At 43.4% G+C, this 26501-nt stretch overlaps 1 protein-coding gene and 1 pseudogene across 1 annotated transcript; both read left to right on the top strand.

Moving 5' to 3' along the window:
- Positions 1–440: 440 nt before the first annotated feature.
- Positions 441–26501, top strand: LOC114688145 (trimeric intracellular cation channel type B-like). Its single transcript, XM_028862771.2, has 3 exons — positions 441–455; positions 950–1283; positions 26037–26501. Exons 1-3 carry the CDS (start codon positions 441–443, stop codon positions 26195–26197), a joined length of 510 nt encoding a protein of 169 aa, XP_028718604.1. The 3' UTR covers positions 26198–26501.
- LOC114688146 lies at positions 16542–19539 on the top strand (annotated as a pseudogene).

Genomic DNA, 26501 nt, shown 5'->3' with positions numbered 1-26501 from the left:
AGGTGAAATGCCCTTAGCAGTAATACTTAGAGCAGTCATCTACCTCTTCCTTCAGTAGTTTGTGTGTTTACATATTGCCGGTAACAGCACTGTCTGTTGGCTTGTCAAATAAAAAAGTGCCAAACTCACTCTTTTTTCTTACCCAGACTTACTTCGTTTCCTTTATTTCTAGTTCTTTTTATAAATATTTTCCCCAGATTGCTCCTTTCCTTGTTTCTTCAAACTTGCCTCTGTTTGCTACCTTTACAAGTGGAGTTTGCATTCATCTTGGACAGTCTTTCTCTATCTGGGTCTCTGCCCTTAAGACTCACATCTACTACTTTTTGTCTTGAACCTGTGAGTACACTCTGATTTCCCTCAGCTCTTTCCACTAATCTTTGGAGCTGGATTGCAACTTCAGCGCCTTGCCCATCTTCACCAGAATGACCCAATTTAGCACAATGGTATGGATTTTGGTAAGCAAGATTGAATACAATGTAGAGATTGATCAAGACTTTAAAACACCTTGGCTTTATTGTGAGAGACTTTTACTTCTTTTCTTTTTTAACTTCTTTTCTAACTTCATTCTCAGTTTGTAGTCTAGCCAAAATACCTCCTAGTATTTGCAGACCATCTCCCTGCAATGGTCTTCCCTAACCAACTGCCTTGGCATGGCATCCATACTTTTTACGATTTGTGAAATTTTGTGCATCCTCAAAAAAAAAAAAAAAAAAAGAAAGAAAGAAAAAAGAAAAAGGCCCCCTTGGGAAAGTGCAAGTTTCATGAGACTATGGATAAAACTTTATTGTTTTCTTTTTCATATCTTCAGGAGGCAACAAAGTGAGTTACATTGTAGTTGTTTAATGAAAGGCGAATGGCATCCGTTTATGTAAAGAAATTTGACTCTGAGAGTGGCCCCTTGGGTCAGTTGGCTCCGACTCACACAGAGAAGATGCCAAATCTTTATTAGGAGAACCAGGGCCAAGCCCCAGCCAAGGCCCGTAATTCGCTGGCCCCGCCTCTCGTTCCGGCTCCGGCCACGCCCCCGTACAGGGCCCCACCTCTCGGCCTCCCCGGGCTCCAGAGCGCACGCGCAGGGCTGGAGCTGGCGCGGCCGTCCCCTCCCCCAACCCTGCCGCGGGAGGGGAACCGGCAGCTGTGGCTGCTGGGGCCGACGGGGTCGGTCGTCGTCATGGAATACCCGTGGGATGATCTGACCCTGGCCTTCTCCCGCACGTCCATGTTCCCCTTTTTTGACGTCGCCCACTACCTGGTGTCGGTGATGGCGCTGAGGCAGCGGCCAGGTGAGTTGAAGGGGCCCGACGCGCTCCGGTTCCGCGCAGTCAGTGCCGGGGTGGCCCAGGACTGGGACTCCTGAACCCGGGGCGGCCCACCTCCCGGTCCGGACCACCCGACTCTGACCTCGTCTTAGGGAAATGATGCAGACCCCTGAACAGAACGCCTCAGAGGGCACCTAGCACAGTGCTAGCGTGTTAAACCTCACGAGTGGGTGGCTTTGCGTTTTCTCAGAGACGTGGTACAGGTTAACAGTCTCTTGGCATACGTAGTTCAGCATCTCTGAACCGTGTGGGGATGTGATGGGGTTTTCACAACCTTGAGTTTCATGAACCATGTGACCAGAGGGCAATGTTTGATTTCCTGTCTCTCACTGGCTTTACTTTTAAAGTTACCCCACATTTCCATTATTTTTCTGAGTCTCTGTCTTTGCGGGTCAGGCATTTCACCGCCTTCCTGCTACCTGCTGCCTTGCCTTGTGCAGCAGGTGAAGTGTGAAGGCTTGAGGATGACTGTCTTACCTCTTATGGACTACTGACTTCCTAAGTCCTTGACTCCTTTACGTTTTTCGCGAGTTTCTAAGTCCCACTCATTGTTTGAAGAACAGAGCATCTGCAAGGGCTAATGCTTCTCCGATTAAAAAAGAACTACTTTTTTTTTTTATACTACTCCACATCCGAAATCTGATAGTATCTTGTATTGACTAAATCAGATGTTCTCGAAGTGTGGTTCACTTTTTCACGTGCTTTCCTGTCACACGGTGTAAAAATTCATTATTTTCATGATAGTCAGAAGTTCTTCACGTCTTCATTGCCTTTAGGACTGTACAGTGAAGTTTCCCAGCAGCTCTGTGGCTTATAGTGTCGTAAGAGATGGAAACATGATGGGGTCATCCAGCTGTGCCTGTTTGAAGCTGGACGCTAAGGAGATTGCCCAAATACACAACAGTGTGCCTTTTCTCACGAAATAGTTTTGGCTTTGGGAAATACACTTATTTTAGTAAAGAACACATTATTTTAACATTTAATGCGTTATTTTAAAATTAGTATGTAAAAACTTTAAAAACTGTTGACATTTTTAAGTGCTAAATGTAAACTAACACTCTAGGCCTTTTGTTGTTGTTACTGGAGGTGATGTTAGGGAAATGCCCTCCCACTCAGTGTAGCCCCAGGCCGAACCATTTCTAATGTCATTTTTTAAAGGATATTATTTACATAAATATATTCACTATTTTTTTAATCATAAAGTTACATGATTAACTATGCTCATGATTAAAATATAACGTATTTTTCTCATCTTCTCCAAATCCCCTTTGCCCCTTGGTAGTCCCTTCCTCCAAACCGTGGCACCCCGTGCATGCCTTCTCTAAATTTCAGGGTGTATAGAAATTCAAAATTTGACAGATTTTTGAGAATCACTTGGATAATTGAATGCCAATAGACATGGATGGAAACATGCTTTTCTCCTAATACTAGTAAATGATTGCGTTCACAGGAGAACGCCTATGTAAGCAGGGAGTGTGTTAGGGTGCCCTTTAATGTTAACAGTAGTCCTTACTGTCAGTCCTCAACCTCTTGTTATTTTCATAGTCAGAAAATAGTTTTCATTTGCATTTTTCCCGATTATTAATGTGTGTGCTCCCTTGGTTTATTGGTCATTTGTGTTTAATTACTGTACATGTCTAATATCTTTTGCCTGTTCTGTTGAGATGTAGCTTATTGTTTTACTTTGCTGATTTTCTTCATGCATCATGGACATTCTATTGGAAGTGCTAAAGCTTTTTGTTTTATTTTTTTCTCTCATTAAATTTTAGCTTTTAGTGCAGAAGTTTTAAAAATTTTATGGTTAAATCTAGTTTCTGTTTTTTTTAATAGACAGACATACTTTTATAGACAGATCTCCTTTATGACTTTTAGGCTTTATATATTGTTTCCGGAAGGTTGGTCTCTGCTGAGGATTATAGAAGTGCTGATTTATGTTCTCTTAAAAATATATTTATTTTTATTTTTAATTGTGTGTTTGTATGTGCACATGAGTACAGGTGCCCGCAGAGGCCACTGGGTCAGAGTTCCCTGGAGCTAGAGTTATGCTAGCTTTACAGCTATTTCTGAGCCATCCATTGAGGGTGCTAGAAACTGAATCAGGTCCTCTGTGAGAGTAGTAAGTGTTCCTAACCATTGAACCACATTTCCAGCCCCTTATTATGGTTTTTAGTTACAAAGGGAACATTTGGGGCTGGAGAGACGGCTTAGTGGGTACGAAAGCTTGCTGCTCAGGCCTGAGGACTTGAGATCGAATCCCCAGTCCCTATGTGAAAAGCTGTGCATAGCTACATGTGCTTGTAAACTCGGCTCTGTGGGGGTTGGGAGAGGCAGGAGGTTTGTTGGAGCTTAGCTTCAGGTACAGAGAGAGGCCATGTCGGGAAGGAGTAAGGTGGAAAGTGATAGAGTAGGACACTGATGATGTCCTCTGCTTTCCCTGAACACTACGCTCCATTGCACACACACACACACACACACACACACACACACCTTAATCGCTCTGCAACCATTTGGTGGTAGATGGGTATTTCTTCGAAAGTCTTTGAATCTCAGTGATGAATTATTGCAAAGGGCCCTTGGAACTCAGTGATGGCGGCAGAGTGACTAACTGAAGGGCTTGCCCTCTTACAGAGACCATTCTGCATGGCCCTTTGCAGGTCCCTAGTATTTACTTGCTTTCTTCAGCCTTGCATTTCTTTTGGCAGTTACTGAAATTCTTCCAGTAAATTCTCTTTAGCTTAAGTTTGCCATATTGCTTGTAGCCAAGAACCCACATTTCTTTTTCTAGCCTCCTTATGAGAAACATCAGTCCTGGTACAGAGTGACCAGCAGTAATGCTGATTGTAGTTCCCACCTTCCTCCTGCTTAGTGAGGATGCTCCTAATGTTTAATGAAATGTGATGTTTTCCGTAGGCTTTTGGGAGGCATCTTGTAAGACAGTTTTATTGTATTTGTTAAGTCTCTAGGTTGCTCCTCTTTACCACCCGAACAGAGAAGGTGACAAATTTTATCAAGTTTTTTTTTTTTTTTAAATTAAAAATCTATTGATTCAGGATTGGTAAATGTCTGTAATCCTAGTACTTGGGAGGTACAGACAGGACTGGACTGAAGGTGAGCTTGGGCTACATAGCAAGACCTTGTCTCAAAACAAAACAAAACAAAACACCCAAAAGAAATCTATTGAGGTAAATAATTATATATATTGTTTTTCACATGGAAATGTAATGTCAATTACATGAATGTATTTTTTTTTTTTCGAGACAGGGTTTCTCTGTATAACTTTGCGCCTTTCCTGGAACTCACTCTGTAGTCCAGGCTGGCCTCGGACTCACAGAGATCCGCCTGCCTCTGCCTCCCAAGTGTTGGGATTATAGGCGTGCGCTACCACCGCCAGGCTGCACATGAATGTAATTTGAAAAATTATGAATCATTATATTCTTGGAATAAACTTTACTTGCTTTGTGTATTATTTTAGTGTATTTGGGAGTTAAATTGTTAATATGTGATCTAAACTTTTACATTCATGTTTATTATGGGTGTTTGCATATCCAATTTTTTTTTTTGAGACAAGGTTTTTTTCTGTAGCCCTGGCTGTCCTGAAACTAGCTCTGTAAACTGGGCTGGCCTTGAACTTACAGAGATCTGCATGCCTCTGCCTCCAGAGTTCTGGGATCAAAGGCATGCCCCACCACTACCCCAAGGTTCTGCTGTTTTTATAAAATAGGTTTAGATCAAGATGACTTTTTAAGTAAGTTGCTTGGTAATTTACATTTTTCTCAGGAGTCACCTGTCTCCTTTAGGTTTTTAAGTCTCTCAGAGTAGATCTGTATGTCTCTAGATCCTTTACTAGTTTAGCCTTTATTTTTGGGGTGTGTATGAAGTATGTATGTATTCATGCATATAGGTGCCAATGCATGAGCAGGCGAAAGTTGATGATGGGTATCTCCCCTGTTCACGCTAGTGGAGACAGCTTTTCTCACTGAACCTGGAGCTCACTGGTTGTCTGGAATGCAGAGCTTTCTCTGCTCACCAAGTACTAGCTTATGGATGTGTGCATTGCTGTCCCCAGCTTTATGTAGGCATTAGAGAATCTGAACTCAGCTTCTCATGCTTACGTGGCAAGCACTTTACCAATGGCACCAGCTCCCCACCCCATCCTGTAGTTTACTCTGAAGTGTTTCTTTGAATTTTGTGGATCTTATGCCTTATGATACTTTTATAGGTTCTCATGTATCTTTTCTCTTTTCATTTTGTTAAAATACATTTGTCCAGACTTTTGTCTGTAGATACGGTGATTAGCTTGTGTACTCCGCCTGTATGATCAGCATTTCTTTTTCTTTTTTTTTTTTTGGTTTTTCGAGACAGGGTTTCTCTGTGTAGCTTTGCGCCTTTCCTGGAACTCACTTGATAGCCCAGGCTGGCCTCGAACTCACAGAGATCCGCCAGGCTCTGCCTCCCGAGTGCTGGGATTAAAGGCGTGCGCCACCACTGCCCGGCAGCATTTCTTTTTCTTAATCTAGAACTGAAGCCCTGATGTGTGCGTGTCTCATCCGAAGTTCAACTCCATTATCACTTAGTAGATTCATGCTTTACAAGTTGACAGTGCTGTTATGATGGCTGCAGAAAACTCCCCTTTGTGCTAGGCACCCGTGTTACTAGCCACTTGTCTCTGACCTAAATTCCTGAAGGATAAGTTCCCAGCAGCCCTCCCTAGAATTGTGTAACTGTTGTGAAATGATTAGCTGCTTGCTCTGACTTCTGTAACGTCACTTACTACTGTGTGCAAGGGGAGTAAGGCAGTTCCTCACGCAGCTGTGAATCCCACAGGAGGGAAGTGCTGTGGTTTTCCCCTTTAGAAGCCCTTCCTTCACCTGCTTCTGGGTGGCGCATCTCTGATTTGGGTTAGAGTCTGCGGCCTTGCTAGCAGTTTCAATAAATTTGGCCAATTATAATCTGAATTGAATCTGGTTGTCTTTTCTGGGTGGTTTCAAACTCTATATAACACTTTCAAGCCCTCAATGAACAGTTCTCCAGAGCTCTAGAACCCATAGTACAGTAAAACCTATAATTCATGTATGTGCAGATAGCACAGAGTTCTTCCCCTATCCACAACAGGGCCCTAAGAATTTAAGGCTAGCCGGAACTATACAATGAGTTCAAAGCCAGCCTGGGCAACAAGAGGTCCTGTCTCACCCCCTACCCCCAAACTCTGAAACAGCTTATCAGTGTAACATTACCAGATTATTGGGTAGTCATTGACTTTCTATTCAATGTAATTTTGTCTCCAGCCATTAAAATAATTCAGGCAATTTTAAAATGACACTTACCATCATTAGAATACATTTAGTAGAGCGAGTGCACATGCACACACACACACACACACACACACACACACACAATCCACCTTAACAGTGTGCTATAAAAACGAGCTCTGCATCTGGACATTGGCAGCAAACGAAGGAAAAAACACCACGGACTTTGTGATGCAGGGAGCGTGGCTGGTTTTAATTCTGTTACCATAGATCTTTCTAGCTTGGCCATCTCCCACCAGAGGAGGATGTGACAGGCTCCTGTTGGTGTGTGGCTGGCAGATGTTAAGTTCCATTTCACACTCACCGTGACAGCTGTGTGCAGCCCACACCGCAGGCAGACCTCCAGCCTGCTCAGAGATGGCTCTGGGGCAGCCATTAGATTTGTCTGTGAACAGAGGGGTTTGGGAGTTGGTGATGAGGAAAGATTTCCAGGAGAGAAGCAAAGAAGGCTTCATGCTCCTCGTGTCAACAGTTAGTAAGTGTGATGTTAAGGGAGGCAGAGTTTAGTAAATTATAGCAGAGTTTACTAAATTATAGCAGGTACTAAAAGACCATTGGTTCAGGATAATATAGAAGAGTTTCTGGAGTCAAAGACACTAATAGGGAGATTTTCTAGCTGGTGATTAAAATAACAAACCTGGGACTGGGGATGTGGCTTGGTAGTGGAGTTCTTGGCTAGCATTCACTACTGCTTGGGTTCAGCTGCCAGCGGAGAAAAACAGACTCCCTCAAGGCTGAAGGTATGCTGGATCTGGCCAGCGTGGAATTCCTGTAGGATCTGGCCAGTGTGGGTTCCTGTAGGATCTGGCCAGTGTGGATTCCTGTAGGATCTGGCCAGTGTGGGTTCCTGTAGGATCTGGCCAGTGTGGGTTCCTGTAGGATCTGGCCAGTGTGGGTTCCTGTAGGATCTGGCCAGTGTGGGTTCCTGTAGGATCTGGCCAGTGTGGGTTCCTGTAGGACCTAGGGTTGCTCACAGAGAAGACACAGTGAGACGTCTTTGCTCCATCCCCCAGCTCACTTCTCTTGACACAGGGTCTCGTGTACTCCAGGCTAGCTTTGAACTTGCTATGGAGCTGAGGATGACCTTAAGTTTCTGGTTCTCCTGCCTCCACCTCCTGAGTGAGTGCTGGGATTACAGGTTTGTGTCCGCACACCTAGTTTTATTTATCAAATCCAGGGATTCACGATGCACGCTGAACAAACACTCCACCAGCTGAGATCCGTCCCCAGCAGGTTCTTCTTTCCTCCCCTTTCAAACCTGTATTTCCTTAAGAGCCTGGTTTTATTTTTCATCTCTGCCAACACATCACTGCTCGGAATTTGTATCCTATCATTTGTAAAACCTCTGGGTAGGTTTTATGAAATGCCAGTGTAGGTTGGAGAATAAAAGGTTTTGTGAGAAACTGCTTTTCTGTCAACAGCACTTACACCTTCCCCAGTTTGTTAAACTTTCTGTCAAGGAATCTGAATCTTTTACTGGCCCTACACCGTAAAAACGTCTATGCAAACCTGTAATCTCTCTCACCTGATAAAACTTTCGTTAAGGGAGGCCTGTGTGCTCCCAGAATATGATGGCCCAGGCTGGCAGATCCCTCTCCTCTTACCTTGGCATAAGTTGTTTTCCAGCCAGCCAACTGGAAAAGACTGAGGATGCGGCCCGCCAGTGTGGAGAGGTCTTACACTCCAGGGTGAGTATAAAAACGTATCAGATTTCCTGCTTGGTGTGCTCTCTTGCCTCCTAAAAAGAAATTGCCTTGCTGGGTTATTTTTGTATTGTTTCTTTGTGTGGCAATAAGAATATTCTTCTCTAACAGTTGGAGAACTACCTCTCATATTTGTCTGTCTGGGGTTGTAGTTTTTTTTTCTTTAGATATATTTTTACCATGTTTTAAATTATGTGTATGAGTGTCTGTCTGTAGGGGTATGTGTGCATGAGTGCAGGTTCCATGGGAAGCCAGAGGTCTGAGGGGGGACTCCAGATTCCCTAGAACTGGACTGTGAGACACCCAGCATGGGTGCTGGGAATTGAACTTGGGTCCTCTGCAAGAACACTGTATTCTTAACCACTGAGCCATCTCTTCAGCTCCTTACTTGTAGTTATTTAAACCCAAGGAAGGAGAGTAGCATCCTTCTCTTTCTAGATTACTTTTGCTTCATAACCAAAGACACAAAAACATCAGCCTATTTATGTGAATTGAATCTTTTCCCAATTACTTCCATTTGTCTCATAAATAGATCTAGTTCCTCCTAAGTCTTGGCATCTAATTTCTGTAGTTTTTGACTTGGGTTAGTAGTGTACAATTTTTTTTTTCTAGATGGGTTTCTCTGTGTAGCCCTGGCTGTCCTGGAACTCATTCTGTAAACCAGGCTGAACTCAGAGATCCGCCTACCTCTTGCCTCCTGAGTGCTGGGATTAAAGGCGTGTGCCACCATTTTTGGCTATATCATCAATTTTAATCTTATTTTCTTATTTTATACTTAAAATCTTGTCTCCTCTAGACCCTTTTTTGTTTCTGTTTTTAAGTTTTTGTTTTGTTTCGAGAAAGAGATTTATGTGACTCAGGGTAGCTTTGAATTCATCTTACAGTTGGGGTTTTCAACTTGTGGGTCACGACACCTTAGGCAAACCTCTGTCTCCATAAATCTTAACATTACAATTCATAACAGCAAAATTACAGTTATGAAGTAGCAATGAAACAATTCTATGGTGGGGTCACCACAACATGAGGAGCTGTATTAAAGGGTCGCAGCATTAGGAAGGCCGAGAACCACCGCCTTAGGGCTTCCCCTGAGTGCTGGCATTAGGGTGTGTGCCACTAGTTTTTTCCCTAAATCTTAATAAATTAATTAAATTAAAATAATTTGGCTGTGGTGGCACGAGCTATGGTGAAAGTTTGAAGTCCTAGTACTCAGGAGGTTGACAAGGGATGTTCATGAGTTCCAGGCCAACCTAGGCTGCATAATGAGACCCTCTCTCAAAAAACAAAAAAATAACCGTTCAGCAGCCCCCACCCAAAAAACAAAAACAAAAACAAAACAAAAACAAAAACAAACAAAAAACCCCACCTTGAACATATTAATTTAAGTCTATGTTCACATCCAGGTTCTTTTCTCCAAGAGCCCCCACCCAAGGTTTCATGTAGCCTAGGCTAGCTTTGAACTAGAAGATATAGCCTTGGAATTGAGGTCCGCTTGCCTCCGCCTCTTGAGCCCGGTGTCACAGGCATGCATCGCCCTGCTCAGTTGTTTGGCCTGCTGCATGCTAAGCAAGCGCTTCACCAACTGAGCTACATCCCCCGCCTTCTGGAAATTTAATCTGCAATTATTTCTTCTATCCATGACATCTGTTATTTCAGTCTGAAGTCTACAACAATTTTGCTAGCTTTCCAATCATGTGTCGTTCATTAAACCAAATTGTTACTGAACAGCGTGCTTGTTCAGGCACTATATTAGATACTGAGGATCCTCAAAAAAGATACTGTTACAGCCCTACATAAGCTCAGCTCTTTTCTTTTTCAATAGTGTCTCCTAAGGCAGCACCATCCTTCTCACACAGTAATAATAGTTACTCAGTTCAGCTCCGTGAAGACTCTTTCAGCTGGATAATTATAATCCTTCCGCACTCCTGTAGTAGTGCACTCATTTGACGGATGTGGAGTTGGGGCGAGTATGCATCCTTCCTAAGGCACATGGGTAGTAAATTATAGAGCTTGTTCTTGACTCCAGATCTTGCTAGTTCCAGTTTCTTACTGTTCACTGTTCACTTTTGCTTTGCAGCCGTATTTAATGTTCTTGGTTTCTCAATATTTATAAGTCTCAATACATTGTTATTTGTTATGTTTTTTTCTCCTCCACGATTTTTGTCATTTCCACACCACAAAGCAATTTCTTCATTGTTTTTATAATTAAATACAGAAATAAAGGTTGCCATTGTTTCTGCCTCTAGTTTGTGGGAGATGAAAGGGTTAATATATTAAGAACTTGTTAATCTTGGTGTTATAAACAGGTGGAGTGACAGCAGCATATCTTGCAGTTTTTGTGGATGCCTATATATTCATGCGAGAGGGACAACAGTCATAAATATACAGCCTGTGAATATTCAAAATGTATCTCTCCTTGTAATTAGTATCTAGATAAGAAGACAGCATCCATGATTTTCAGAAGCACCTTTTGCTGTATGATTTTAAAAGCTAGAACAGGCTCTGTCTAGTGTGGAGTAAGGAAGGATGTGTTAGAAAGGACAGTTCACGGGCTGGGGCTGGCCTCAGTCTGGAATGTGCTTGTGCCACACAGGCGTGAGGATCTGCGTTCCACCCCTCGTAAGCCGTGGTCAGAAGCTCTGTGCTGTGGCACTCACGGGTAATCCCAGTGGTGGGATTTCTGGCTAGCCAGTCTAGCTGAATTGGTAAGTTTTAGGTTCAGTAAGAGACCTGTCTCAAAAAGTAAGCTTGAGGGGGGTACCCAGCTTCTACCTCTGCCTCCACATGTGCATACATCTATATAGCTATATATTGATACACACACACACACACACACACACACACACACACACACACACACACCCCTCTAACTTACTCCTGAGTTTAGAGAGTTATAGTTATTGCTTGAATATATTTTCTTCTCCTCCTCTTCTTTCTTCTTCTTTTTTATTTTTATATTTATTTATTTAGGTGAACAGGAAGAATCTTTGACCAGGCATAAGATACCAGTTAGTGATATGGTAGAGCGCATGCTCATAAAGACAGTAGAGCAGTGTCTGAACTCTACCAATAATGGGTTGGGTAGCATGGGGTGAGAACTTTAGACTCAGCATTCTGTTTGTGTAATGAGTGGGCTGGACTGAACACCAGCTAGAGTGGCTTCTCCTCAGGGGTCCTAGTCTGGGCTCCATGGAGCTTTTCTCTATGCTTCTAGGTTTTCATAATTTCAGCTTATCCTTTGTTCCCCAGAATAGTAACTGCTTTCTGAAGCTCATACCTCTATTATATTGTATTTACTTTTGCTTTTCAACTGTTTAGTTGAACTTCTATATGAATTTAGTTCTTTATATTAAATTCTGTCTGTTAAAGTAACTTTGTTTTCAGTCATCTGACAAGAGGCTTAACTGATAAAAGAACCCAGAGGTAGAGTTTAACTTTACATTCTGGCTTGTAAGTGTCTTGTGTTTTTTTTGGGGGGGTGGGGTGGGGTTTCTTTTTCTTTTTTTTTTCCAAGTCGGTTTCTCTGTGTAGTCTGCTGTCCTGGAACTCACTATGTAGCCCAGGCTGATCTCGAACTCAGAGATCCACCTGCCTCTGCCTCCCAAGTGCTGGGATTGAAGGCATGCTTCACTACACCTAGCAGTGTTTGTTTGTCTGTTGGTTTTTTAATGGGAACTATTGGGGTCCAGCCCCTTGATAGCCCTCTACCAAGGTCTGTGGAAGAATCTACAACCAGCTGATAATCTAATCTTAGACATATGAAATGAATCTACGTACACCATGCTTCTTTGTCTGTCTACTTTATTCCTCTAAGACAAAATTCTATCTATACAGCTTCAGTTCTGTTCTCACACTCAACTCCACTCTGTTCCTTCTCTTCCTGCCCTCTCATTGTCCTAGTCCTAACTCAGCTCTCAACCTCATCTTCACTCTCTGCTCCTCCGTCCATGCCCCATCCCTTCCTTTCCCAGTCTCCTAACCCAACGCAATCCACCTACAATCTGTAAAAACTCTGCTTGGAGCAAAGAAACCTGCCTAATCCACCTGGTATCCAGAAATGTCATTCCACCTGGTATCCAGAAAACCCTTTTTCTAAGTAAATTGCTCTAGGGCTGTGTGAGGAGGGGAGATCTGAGCTTGATTTGCACAAGAAGCAAAGCTATGCGCCTAACTTCCCCTTGGGCCAGGCGGTGTCTCCATAAGGGTGTTTACCTTAGTTCAGGGGCCTCAGGCACCTCCCGGGTGGTCTGGCCAGCTATTTTTGCTTGTCCATGGATGCTTGCTAAGGGAGAGTTGCAGAAGGCAGATATCCAATTCAAGTGTTAAGGAAGGAGCTGAGGGCCTGAAGGCAGTAAACCTTGTCTATGTGGATTTATTCAGATATCTCATGTCCCAAGAAATGATCCATCCATACCATTATAAGTTCTTGGGGAAGTTATGAGTGCACAAGAAGTTCATAGCAGGAAACAGCTTGTATATTAAAAGCTGAATAACATCAAATATTCCCTGAGATTTGGCTCAGTCCTCTGGAAGAGTTCCTTGATTCTTCCAGGTATTAGCATTGTCATAATCAGCTGAATTCCTACTTCATATTTCTGCTGTGCCCATAGCATTTTTTTTTTTTCAAAAATGAAAACAGCCAGGTGGTGGTGGTGGTGCACACCTTTAATCCCAGCACTCGGGAGGCAGAGCCAGGTGGATCTCTGTGATTTCAAAGCTAGCCTGGTCTACAGAGTGAGCTACAGGACAGGCACCAAAACTACACAGAGAAACCCTGTCTCAAAAAACCAAAAAAAAAAAAAAAAAAAAAAAAAAAAAAAAAAAAAAAAAAAAAAAAAAAGAAAGAAAAGAAAAGAAAAGAAAAAGAAAAAAAATGAAAACAGCTGTCTTTATGTAACCCTGATTGTCCTGGAACTTCCTATGTACACCAGGCTGTCCTCTTTCTCTTCAGTGCTGAGATGTAGGTTTTGTTTTTCATTTCTTCTCTCTCTCTCTCTCTCTCTCTCTCTCTCTCTCTCTCTCCTTTCTTTCTTCCTCTCCCTCTCTTTCTTTCTTTCTCTTTTACTCTTTGGTAGACCTGCCACCCAGCTCCCCAATAATCATATGGAGGCTTATTCTTTCTTATGAATGCCTGGCCTTAGCTTGGCTTGTTTCTATCCAGTTTCTCTTAAATTACCCCACCTACCTTTTGCCTCTGGGCTTTTACCTTTCTCTATTTCTGTATATCTTTTCTTTTCTTCTTCTATTGTGTCTCACCCTGTGGCTGGCACCTTCTTTTCTTGCTCCTCTGGTCTTTTTTCTCCTTCTATTTATTCTCTCTGCCTGGCAATCCTGCCTATCCCTTTCCTGCCCAGCTATTAACTGTTCAGCTCTTTATTATACCAATCAGGTGTTTTAGATAGATGAAGTAACACAGCTTCACAGAGTTAAACAAATGCAACATAAAAGAATGCAACACATCTTTGTATTATTAAACAAATGCTCCATAGCATCAACAAATGTAACATATCTTCAACTAATATTCCACAAACTGGGATAAAAGGTTTGCATCACCACCCATGCCTTACATGTATCTTGTTAAGACATATACTGCTATTTCTTAATCATCAGACCCAGTCAGTATAATATCTGTAGAGGAAGTTGGTGTGGTGTTGTGTAGATGCCCAGTATGATATTGTCTCTGTGGAACATATTGAAATGTAGGAAAGTTACCATAGACCTGAAGACTGGGGTAGTTTAGCAAAGTGAAGCTGCTTCTGCCAAGTTGGTATAGAGGAAAAAGGCATTTGACTTCTAGATTGCAAGTTGCATTACTTTGATGCAGTAAATACTGCATCATAGGTGATAGCTGCTGTTAGAGCTACTACCTCTCTAGATTCTGATAACTCATATCTCTTCACCAAGAGCCATCTGTGTTATAAAAAGACTATAAACAATCAAGTCATGTGGTTACCATCTTTTTGTTTTTCAAGATGATACCAATTTTTATTTTATTTTATTTATTTATTTATTTATTTTTGTGTGTGTATGTATGTGTGTGTGTGTAGATACACACTACTGCACTGGTGAGGAGACGAATCTCTATAGGTTCTTGATCCTTCCTGCCATAATGATTTATGGATCAGTATGGGGATTGTGCTGGTTGCCAAGTATATTTATTGTAGTTACACATTAAGGAACTGGGAAAATAACCACATAGTGGTTCTGTGTGTCTACTTTTCCTACTGTAATTAAAAATTGATTGAAAACTCCTTGAATTGTGTCAGACACAAATTCAGTGAGCTTTAGTTGCTTACATTGATAAATTAAAAAAAAAATAATTTTGATGACAAATCATATGTGACTCGTATTACTTATTCTCTGTTGCTGTGATAAAACATCATGACTAAGGTCACTTACAGAAGAAGGCATTTATTGTGGCTTCAGTTCCAGAGTCCATACTGGCCAGCGCAGTATGGCAGCAGCTGGCCGACGTGGTGGCAGGAGCAGGAAGCTAGGAGCTCCCATCCTCAAATACAAGCGCAGAACAGAGCGAGGGACCTAGAAGTGGCAGGAGTTGAGCTCTCAAAGCCTGCTTCTGCTGCCATCCTCCCTCCATCAGGCCACCCCTGCAGCCTCCCAACAGCACCACAACTGGTGAGGAACTATTCCAACACTAGAAGCGGTGGCGGAGATTCCCGTTCATGGCCCTACATGAGGCACACGAGATTTATGTGTGTGTGTGCGCGTGCGTGCGCGCGCGCCAGTCAGTTACTCTCCTGTTACCCTGACAAAAGCAAGAGAGGAGAGTCATGGTGGGAAGCCATGACGACAGGGGCAGGAAGCTGTCTGGTCACATTTTATCCACACAAAAGAAGCAGGAGAGAGAGGGAGGGAGGGGGGAGGGAGGGAGGGGGGAGGGAGGGAGAAGGGAGGGAGGGAGGGAGCGAGGGATGGATGGATGGATGGATGGATGGATGGATGAGGCCTTAAAACCAGTCTGCCTCAGTGATGTACTTCCTACAGCAGCCTTTCCACAGTGTCACCAACTGAGAATCAGGTGTTATGGGACTTCTCGTTCAGACCACCACAGTGTTGTGCACGTGTTTGTGCATGTGGAGGCCACGGGATGACCTTGGCTGTTTGTTCTTTATGAACAGCTTCCATCCATTCCATCCACCCCGTTTTTTTGAGACTGGGCCTCGCAGTGACCTGGAACTCACCAAGTGTGGTAGGCTGTCCAGCCATTGAGTCCCATGGATCTACCTGTCTTCATCTCACCAGTGATGGGATTATATACCACTACCCTTGGCTTTTTTATTTCTATTTTATTTTATCTTTTATCATGGTTCTCTAGGGATCAAACTCAGCTGCTGATACTTGCAAGGCAGGTATTTTGAAAACTAAGCCATTTCCTCTAGCTTCCTTTTTTTTTCATGCCCCAGCCCTGTGTGTGTGTGTGTGTGTGTGTGTGTGTGTGTGTGTGTATAAGCCAGTGGTAATCATCAGGTGTGGTTTCTCAAGATGTTTCCTCTTTTTTGAGACAGTCTCAGTTTTGCTTAGGAACTCACTGATCTGAAAGACTGGCCAGGATCTGCCTGTCTGCAACACAGGTCACTATTAACCAGTGCTTTTTTTTTTTTTTTTTTTTTTTTTTTTTTTTTTCTTTTAAGTGAATTCTGGGGATCAAACTCAGGTCCTCATCCTTGCATAGCAAGCACTATGCTGACTGAGCTATCTCCCCAACACCCTCATTTTAAAAAAGGGGAACTGTAGGGGAAAGACCAAAAAAAAACAAAAACAAAACAAAACAAAAAAAACATGTTAGTATTCACACGATACTTAACACCTCAAGTGGAAGCTTTAAGAAAGCCGGTCATTCCCATGCTTTTTTCTGGATGTCATAGCAACCACCTGCCAGCTGGATGTTAACTGTTGTGAAAATATCAACAGTGCAGTGGTTCTACCAGGAGGAGGAGAGGAAGAAAATGGAGGGAAATATGCTCAATATACAATATATACTTGCTGGAAAAAATTAAAAATACAAAAGAAAACTACAGTGCAGTGGTTCTTAAAAATAGGTACGTACTACTGACTTAAATTTAGATTGAGTACAAGATAGAAATGTGGGGGCAGCTGCTCCGGTAGCTCCCCCTGGCCTCAGCTCGAGGGGGAGGAGTTACCGCCGCTGTTCGGCAGGAGAACTTACCGTGATGGCTGTGACCTAAGTCCTCAGGAAGCCCGGGGTCATGGCCCAGAAGCACCCCGGAGAAGGAGGGTTGTGTGGAGCCCATCACAGCTGTGGTGCCTCCCTCAGGACCTCAGGACCCTCTGTGGACCCTGAAAAACTTTCATTCTCAGAACTCGGACTCATCGGAGACGGCTCCTAATGGTACGCGCTGCCCCACCGAGCACTCTGGTCCTAAGTACACACAGCCCCCAAATCCAGCCCACTGGTCGGATCCAAGCCATGGTCTTCCAAGGGGGCTGGGACCACATAGGGAAGGAGGTGACCCTGACGAGAGTGACGCGTCTTCGGAAGAGTCCAGAGTGGACCAGGAGCTCTCAAGAGATAATGAGACTGGGTACCAGGAGGATGGGAGCCCTTCTTTTCTTTCCATTCCATCTGCTTGTAACTGCCGGGGAAGCCCTGGAGTCCCTGAAGGGGCTCACTGTGAGGAAGGAGATGGCCCTTCTAGCAACTTCTGCCACCATTGCACCTCTCCAGCCTTGGGGGAAGATGAAGAATTAGAAGGAGAATATGATGATGAGGAACCTCTTAAGTTTCCCAGTGATTTCTCACATGTGTCCAGTGGGAAGAAACCCCCATCCCAGAGGCAGAGACACCGTTTTTTGACCAAGGAGGATACTCGGGATAGTGGACGCAGAGATCCCAGGTCCCCTGGTCGTCATCGGCTGGGCCGAAAACGAAATCAGGCGGATAAGTGCAGAGGCCTGGGACTGTGGGGAGTAGAGGAACTATGTCAGCTTGGACAGGAAAGCTTCTGGTGGCTGATTGAACTTCTGGTATTGATGGGAGAGTATGTAGAAACTTGTGGCCATCTCATTTATGCATGCAGGCAGCTGAAAGGCAGTGATCTGGACCTTTTTTGAGTTTGGGTGGGAGTCTGGGCAGGGAGATTGGGGGGCCGGGCCCAGGTGATGGCCCAGTTTCTAAGCCAGAGCTTTTACTGTGCAGCAGGGCTATTCATCTGTTTTCTTAGGCTAGTGGGTGCTTTCCTACTTCTGGCTCTTGCCCTCTTTTTGGGTTGTCTACAGTTGGGCTGGAGGTTTTTGGTGGGCCTGGGTGACCGTTTAGGCTGGAGGGATAAGACCACTTGGATGTTCTCTTGACTGGATTCTCCAGCCTTGCATCGTGGCTTGACTCTGTTTCTAGATAGCAGGGCATGGCAGCAGCTAGTAAGATTAGTTCAGTGGAACTGGCTGGAGTTGCCTTGGGTCAAGCAGAGGACTAATAAGCAAGGTAATGCAACTGCAGCTAGTGGGCGCTACTGCCAGCCAGAAGAGGAAGTGGCCCGCCTTTTGACCATGGCTGGGGCTCCTGAGGATGAACTCAACCCTTTTCATGTGCTGGGGGTTGAAGCTACAGCATCAGATATTGAACTGAAGAAGGCCTATAGGCAGCTAGCGGTAATGGTTCATCCTGATAAAAATCATCATTCCAGGGCTGAGGAGGCCTTCAAAGTTTTGCGGGCAGCTTGGGACATTGTCAGCAACCCAGAGAGGCGGAAGGAGTATGAGATGAAACGAATGGCAGAGAATGAGCTGAGCCGGTCAGTGAATGAGTTTCTGTCGAAGCTACAAGATGACCTCAAGGAGGCAATGAATACCATGATGTGTAGACGATGCCAAGGAAAGCATAGGAGGTTTGAAATGGACGGGGAACCTAAGAGTGCCAGATACTGTGCTGAGTGTAACAGGCTGTATCCTGCTGAGGAGGGAGACTTTTAGGAAGAGTCGAGCATGTTAGGTCTCAAGATCACCTACTTTGCACTGATGGATGGAAAGGTCTATGACATCACAGAGTGGGCTGGATGCCAGTGTGTGGGAATCTCTCCAGATACTCACAGAGTTCCTTACCACATCTCATTTGGTTCTCGGGTTCCTGGCACCAGTGGTCGGCAGAGGGCCACTCCAGAGGCCCCTCCTGCTGACCTGCAGGATTTCTTGAGCCGGATCTTTCAAGCACCCCTAGGGCAGATGTCCAATGGGAACTTCTTTGCAGTGCCTCACCCTGGCCCTGGGGCCACTCCGACCTCCAAGCCCAGCAGTACAGTACCCAAGGGAGAAGCCAAACCTAAATGGCAGAAGAAAGTGAGGCGGCCCTTCCAACGCTGACATCTTTCTCTTCCTTCCTCAAATCAATGTCAGGGAGTCCAAAGGGCTGTGTACAGCACAGGATGGAATTTGATTTGTTTATTTTTAAATACTTTAAAAAGGGAAAAATTTAAATTGCTCAGTCAGTACTTAGAGGAAGTCCATGACCTATCCCCCCCTCCCCCAACATCTAGGAACTGAATCTTGTCTTCTGACAATACCAAAGAAATAGGAGGTGGCTAGAGCAAAGAGCTTAGGGTCTGGATCCAGTCCAGTCAGTCTGTTCCTAAGGTGTGGGAACTGGGGATTTCTCTGGGGTCTGTATGCCTTTATCTTATCATTTGCTCTCAGAGCAAGTGAAACACACCCCATTTAAATGAGTGTATCTTATTTCTTAACCCCCTTTACCCCGATGTACTAGCTGAAAGAATAAGCATGTAGCCCTAATTTTGGAGATACAGAATTCAGAGTGGAAACTGAATTTTTCCTCTGACTTTTCACTTTATGGGAAACCACCTAGCTTCAGGCTTGTTGTTGCAAGGAGGGCCAAAATTAATTAATTTTTAAAAAGCAGACTTATGCCCTGTGCCCTTGGGTGAGGGGGAAGTACAGAGGGGTTCCCAGAGGCCCCCTTGTGAGCCAAGGGTTTGTATTTTTTTTAAGTTTGTTCATATTTGTATGTGCATATCTATTTAAAGCCAGGGGATTATCTTTCTATAAATATATAACTGGCAACTTAAAAAAAAAAGATAGAAAGGTCATGTTCACCTACACTGAAGAGTCTGTTCAGGCTTTGTGATGACCAAGTCAGCAAAGCCATTTTAGGCGGGTCTAAAGATTCATTTGGGATTTTGTAGGTGTGATTTGAAGTGAGTTAATGGAAGTGAATTATGATTTTTTTTTTGTTGTTTGTTTGGTTGGTTTTTCGAGACAAGGTTTCTCTGTGTAGTTTTAGTGCCTGTCCTGGATCGCACTCTGTAGCCCAGGCTGGCCTCGAACTCACAGAGATCTGTCTGGCTCTGCCTCCCAAGTGCTGGGATTAAAGGCATGTGCCACCACCATCTGGCTGTGAATTAGGGTTTTATGTTTAACTTTCATTCTTAGTAAAAGTAAGTAGCCGTGGGGCATATAACTGGGGCTACTCGTCATGTCGCTGACCACTGCTCTTTCCAGCACAGCCACTTCCTTGTGCCTTTCCAGTCCCAGGAGGCTGTGCGGGTAGCAGGCCTCGTTCAGCTGTTGCACCATTTGCCTGTCCGTCTTCCTCCAGCTGTCCATCACAGCTCATTTGAGGAATCTGATACTAAAGTTCATGTGAGATTATTTGTACTTCAGCCATCTTGAACTTGAAACTCAGTTTAGTCTGCAGTGTGACTGCTTTTGCAAAGAATTTTTTGGAAAATAATTCTGTTGGTAGCATATTTAAAATATCTTAAGGTAGGATAGAGAATTTTCTCTCTCTCTCCTAAATGTATAGTAGAAATCAAGAAATTTGGAGCTAGGGAGATAGCTCAGTGCATAGCGCACTTGCTATACATCAAGCATAAAGAAAGGATTTGGATTCTCAGGACCTGTGTAAAAGCCAGATGGGTGTGGTGGCCACCTGTAAGTCCAGCACTTGGGCAGAGTCAGGGAATCCCAGGGGCAACCTGACTAGCAAAGACTAACTGGAATCAGTAAGTCCTGGGTTCAGAGAGAGACCCTGTGTAGCAGGAATCTTAAAAGTTCTTATTAATAAAATCAAACCTGAGGCCAGTTATCGGGGTCAATGCTGGTAGATCAGAGAGAAAGAACAAGCCACAGCTATCTCACCTCGCCGGATCCTCAGCTGGTCTTGTTTCCTCAGACTGGAAGCTTCTGTGTCTTCATCCCAATGGCTCTCAGCTGAACTGCTGCTTAAAAGCCTGAATGCTGAACCAGCCAAAAGCTTCTAGTTTCTGGTCCTCACGCCTTATATATCTTTCTACTTTCTACCACCACTCCCTGGGATTAAAGGCTGGCTTTCTGGGATTAAAGGCGTGTGTCACCATGCCTGGCCGTTTCCAATGTGGCCTTGAACTCACAGAGATCCAGAGGGATTTCTATCTCTGGAATGCTAGGATTAAAGGTGTGAGTGCCACCATTTTCTAGCCTTTGTAACTAGTGGCTGTCTGTTCTCTGACCCCAGATAAATTTATTAGAGTACACAATATTTTGGGGAACACAATACCACCACAACCCTGCTTCAATAAGTAAATGAGTAGAAATTAGGAAAGTACCCAGTATCAGCTGTGAGCCTCCATATTTCTCTCTCCCTCCCTCTCTCTCTCTCTCTCTCTCTCTCTCTCTCTCTCTCTCTCTCTCTCTCTCTCTCTCTCTCACTCTCACTCACTCACACACACACACACACACACACACACACACACCTGTGTTTCCACACATATGCATATACACACACATACCACACATACATCTATGGCTTTGCAGTCTGAACTAGAGAAGGTTTTCTTGCTGACATCATTTTGAAAATGGGGTCAAAAAGGACCAATCTGAGGGAGGTACTCCCCTCTCCTGAGCTGTTCTCTTCCTGAGTCTTTTCTGTCTAATACACCCTAGTTCATTGATTTAAGGACTGTTGATTTGCTTTCACTGGCATGGCACATCATTCCCACCCCAGCCTTTCAGTAAGAAACAAAGGAATGACATTTTTGGCATAGAGAATTGAATGAGCAGCAGCCCCAGGCTTTCCTTTAGCCTGTTTATCTCTGCTCCCAGATTGATCCATCCAGCAAGTAAATCAGCCAGCAGTGTCTACCATGTACTCAGCATAAAAGTATGTTGTCTTATTTTAAGTCCTTATGGAGTATATAATATTTTCATATTATGAATGATGAAATATAATGCAAATGAGATTGAGGCCCTGTCCAGAAGTTAGAGAGCTACTGGTACTCCTAACTCCTTGTTTAAATTGTGACAATGCTAGGTCAGGGAAACTCATGGTAGCATAATTTTAATGCTTAAATGGTTTGAAATATTTCACATATGTTTTTCTGTCATATGAACATTTTTAGAGTGCCCATTCCTTACTGAGGTCTCTTTTAAAATCTCAAAGATTAAATCTTAAAATGCAGCTATAACTTGTGCACAAGTTCAAGAATATGGGAATGTCTTGAGTGCAATGAGTAAATTGAAGTTGTGGGAAATGGTATTTGTTAGGCATAATCAGAAACGAATAAGCATTTGATACATTTGATTTGTATTGTTTTGATGGGTAAAGGGAAGTCTGGATGTATATAGGTCCGCTTATTAGCCAGTGAATGCTCAGCATAGGGTAAAGGTTAATCATTTGTTAGAATAACACTGAGCCAGTATCTCTAAATGTGAATGTAGCAGAAATAATCAGTTACTTGAGGAATATCTTCATAGTGATGGCAAGATGTCACACTTTGAATCTCATTCAGATAGAGTTTCCATTTGGAGAACTCACCCCTAGTGCTAACCAGGGTATACCTGTGTGTGAGGAGTCATCCTCATCTCGATAATGAGTTTGAAGCCAGTGTGGAATGTATGAGACTGTCTTAATAAATACATAAGTAAAAACTAAAACCTGAAATTTTCTTGATCATCTTCCATAAAGGCCAGGATTCTCATACTAACAATTAATCGTTTGTTAGTGCACACTGGTTTCTGTGTACTCTATTTATATATCTTAACAACATACACAGTATTTAGTATTCCTTCACAAAAGGTTCCATGCTATAATTTTGTTGTTCATGTGTCACTTTGTACTTCTCGAAATTGCTTCTGTTTTTCTGGTTTGGACTATTTTTATGTTTTAGTTCATTTTTCTTTTTGATAATTTTAGATTTATAAATCAAGTTCCAGAATAATTGGTTAAGGACCTCCTACATAGTACTTACTTAATATTTACCAAGTCTTTACTTTTTTGTTCTTATTTTTCCACTCTGAAATTTTCTACTTGTGCATATTATTTTTAGGGCTGTGTAAGTATAAATTAGAGGCATTTTGTCTAGTCACTTCTAATCACTTAAGATAATATATTCTGACCACAATACAGTTATAAAAATCAAAAAGTTTAACTGTGATAAAAATACATTTTTCTGCCTCAATCTGTAAATTTTATCAGTTCTCGTATATCCAGTAGTTGTCACTGTAATAGAAATTAACCTTGAAACAAATTGGCCAGTGTGTGTGTGTGTGTGTGTGTGTGTGTGTGTGTGCGTGCTCGAATGTGCTTGTGTATGCATACTGTGTTTGTTCCTTGATCTAGATATTTTAAAGGTAAAGGCCAGGTTTTTCTTCTTCAGAGTAGCCTTCTACTTGGGTTTTGCAGATTAGATTAGATTAATTCTTGTTATATATTTTGAAAGACAGAAGACCCCACAGAAATGGTAGTGTGTTCTCAGAACTTCGAGTCTAGAATCACTTGATGTTCAGAGTAGTTTCTATTAGGTTTCTCCCTTCAGTTATTTTCTTCTATAAATCATATGTCATTTGTTAGGATTAATTTTTAGATGGTAAAATACATATTTCTCATTAATTTAAAAATGTCATTTTTAAGATTTTTTTTTAAAGTGTGTGTGTGTGTGTGTGTGTGTGTGTGTGTGTGTATGTATTTGTGTACTTGAGTGCTGTCTCTATGGAGGTCACAGGAGGATGCCAGATGCCCTGGACCTGGAGTTATAGGCTGTTCTGAACTGCTTGATATAGGTGCTGGGAACCATGCAAAAGCAGTGTATTAATCAGTGTTCTCTAATATATTCATATATGTATGAATTCATTAGACTGGCTTACAGGCTGTGGTCTAGGTAGTCCAATAATGACTGACTCCCAGTGGAAAGGCCAAGGATCTAGCTGTTCAGTTCATGAACTGGATGTCTTAGCAGTCCCAGTCTGGTGCTGGAGTCCCAGAGGATTCTGTGGAGTTTCTGTCTTCAGCTTACTTTGGAATCTCAAAGATTCTGATGCCAGCGGAGGAATGCCTAAGCACCAGGGTAGATGAACTTGCTAGTGAGACTGAAGGCAAGCAGGCAAAAAGCAAAAGCTTCCTTCTTCTCTGTCCTTAGATGTAGGCTGCCACCAGCAGGTGTGGCCCAGATTTAGAGTGGATCAACACACTTCAAATGATCCAAACAAGAAAATCCTCACAGGTAGGCCCAGCTGCCTGGGTTTTAGTTGGTTCCAGCTGTAGTCAGGGCGACAACCAAGACGAGCCATTAGGAGCAATGTGTGCTTTTAGCCACCGAGCAAGCTCTCTAGCCCTCCCCCGTTATCTGACCTTGGAGTTTGTTCCTGTTTCCAGCCTGAGATGTCGAAAGCTTAGTTTGTTTGCTGTAGCCTCTTACGTTTTCTAAATTACTTAAGGTCATAAACCTTTCTTCAAAAAACCAAAAAGACTTTGTTGGTGGTGATGGTAGGGTACTGTAGCACGTGTGTGGAGGTCAGAGAGCAGCTTGTGGGACTGATTCTCTCCTTCCACCTTTACATGGGCTCTGGGCATTGAACTCAGGCTGTCAGCCTTGTACAAGCTCCTCTACCCTCTGAGCCATTGGACTGGCCCAACTTTTCTTTTAAATAAAATTAATTACACTCTTTATTTGTGTGCTGTGGGATGTCTTTCAGTATGCTGTTAATATGTGTTGCTCTGATCGGTTGATAAATAAAGCTGCTTTGGCCTATGGGAAGGCAGCTTAGAGGCAGGTAACAAATCTAAGGAGAGAGACAGGAAGAAGAAAGGCAGAGGCAGGACAGATGCCAGCCTCTGCCAAAGGAGAAGCAAGATGCCCACAGACCGGTAAAGCCACAGAATACATGGCAAAACACAAATTAATAGAAATGGGTTAATTTAAAATATAAGAGCTATCTAGCAAGAAGCCTGACCCATAGACCATATAGTTTACAAGTAATATAAGCCTCTGTGTGTTTACTTGGAATCAAGCAGCCGCAGGATCCAGGAGGGGGAGATTTGTACCAACCACAGGGCCAGGCAGGACCGGAGAAACCTCCGACTACGTGTGTGTGTGTGTGTGTGCGCGCGCGCGCGCGTGCGCCTGTGTGGTGGTCAGAGGACAGTGTGTGGGATTTGGTTCTCTCCTTCCACCATGTCTGTCCTAGGGATCAGACTTAGTTTGTCAGACTGGTAACAAGTGCTTTTACCTGCTGAGCCGTCTCACTGGCCTCCGACCTTTCATACTGTATTCCTTTGCCACATTGTCTAGGAGTGCTTACAGTAAGATTTGGGATGAAGGGAAATGCTAAGTGGGAACCTTTTAAAATTAACCATCTGTTACTAGGAAACTGGCAAGAAGAACTTGGATGGTATTTTAAGGATGTCAAAATCAGTCATTAAAAATACTTCTGGGGACGGGAGATGGCTTTAGTGGGTAAAGTATTTGTTGGGCAAGCATGAGGACCTGAGTTCATATCCCCAGCCCCCGGGGATTAAAGCCGGGTATGGGGCCGTGCATGCCTATAACCCAAGTGCTGGGAGGATGGAGGCAGGTAGGTCCTAGGAGTTTGCTTACCAGCCAATATAGTAAGACAGTGAGCTCCAGATTCACTGAGTGGCCCTGTCTCTAAAATAAGAGGGACCTAGGCATAGTGGTGTATGCCTTTAATTCCAGCATTCAGGAGGATGAGGCAGGTGGCTCTCTAGACACTAACCTCGTGTACATAGAGAGTTCCAGGCCAGCCAAAATTACAGAGTGCTCTACCTTAAAAAAAAAAAAAAACCCTAAAAGAGAGCAATATGGGAAGAAACCCCGAGCCAACCCCAGCTTCTACGTTTGCATGCATAAGCAAGTGCACTGTCAGCCATGCACATAGACAGTGTGCTGTCTCTCACTTTTCTTCCCCACCTGCCTTTTTTAAAAAGAAAAATGGGTTGTTTTGGGGTCAGATAACTAAGCGGGTAGAGTGCACAAGCGTGGAGAGCTCACTCTGGATCTCCATACCCAACAAAAGCCAAGCAGAGCAGCAGCGATTAACCCCAGCACGGGGGTGGGAGAAGGCAGATCCAGGGGCTCTTTGGCCAGTCAGTCTAAATGAAGAGCAGGCTTCAGTTTCAGGAGAGTCCCTGTTTCAAAAATAACACCGAGACATGATTGAAGAAAGCTGTTCTGACATCAAGGCCAGACCTACCCACATATACACGCACCCACATTCACCCACCCCGCCACACCCCACACAATAAAGCCACTGACTTAAAAAGAATACTGGTTTAAATGATCATGGTTAGCACACTCATGAATATAATTCATGAGAAATTACAAGTTTGGTTTATTTCTCTGGTGTGATGGGTTCTTGAAGCTTTGTTGTAAATGGACAATTATCTCAAGCTTTGTTGGAAATGGACAACTATCCCAGAGCATGTTTTTACTCTGTCCTTTCAGGAGCAGCGGCAGTGGCGTGGAGCAATCCCGTGTCCAGCTGGATGAGTGCTATGCTCCACTGCTTTGGCGGAGGAATTTTGTCCTGTGTACTGCTTGCAGAGCCTCCAGTGAAGTTCCTTACAAACCACACGAACATTTTACTGGCTTCTTCAATCTGGTAAGTTGCCCTTAGGTTGCACTGTGAGGGGTTTTAAGAATTCTTGTATAGATGGGGGTAACACAGCTCCTTTTCCTTCAAGGTTTTTTAAGTCCTTAAGTTCACGCATGTGCAGTGAAGGAACACAGCAGTGCCCAAGGTTTTAAGTGCAAATTTACCTCTTGCCCTTTCTCCCCTGTCTTCTCCCAGTGACAATTGTTCTCACAGGTTTTTGTGGGAACATTTTAATGTGAGAGAACATGAAGTATTGGTCCAAATATTTTATTTTGTGAAAACAAACTCTAACACATAGAATTATGACATGATAA

This window comes from Peromyscus leucopus, chromosome 2 (assembly GCF_004664715.2).
Source record: "Peromyscus leucopus breed LL Stock chromosome 2, UCI_PerLeu_2.1, whole genome shotgun sequence".
NCBI classification, from domain to species: Eukaryota; Metazoa; Chordata; class Mammalia; order Rodentia; family Cricetidae; genus Peromyscus; species Peromyscus leucopus.
This window is presented reverse-complemented; position numbering and strand designations above follow the sequence as displayed.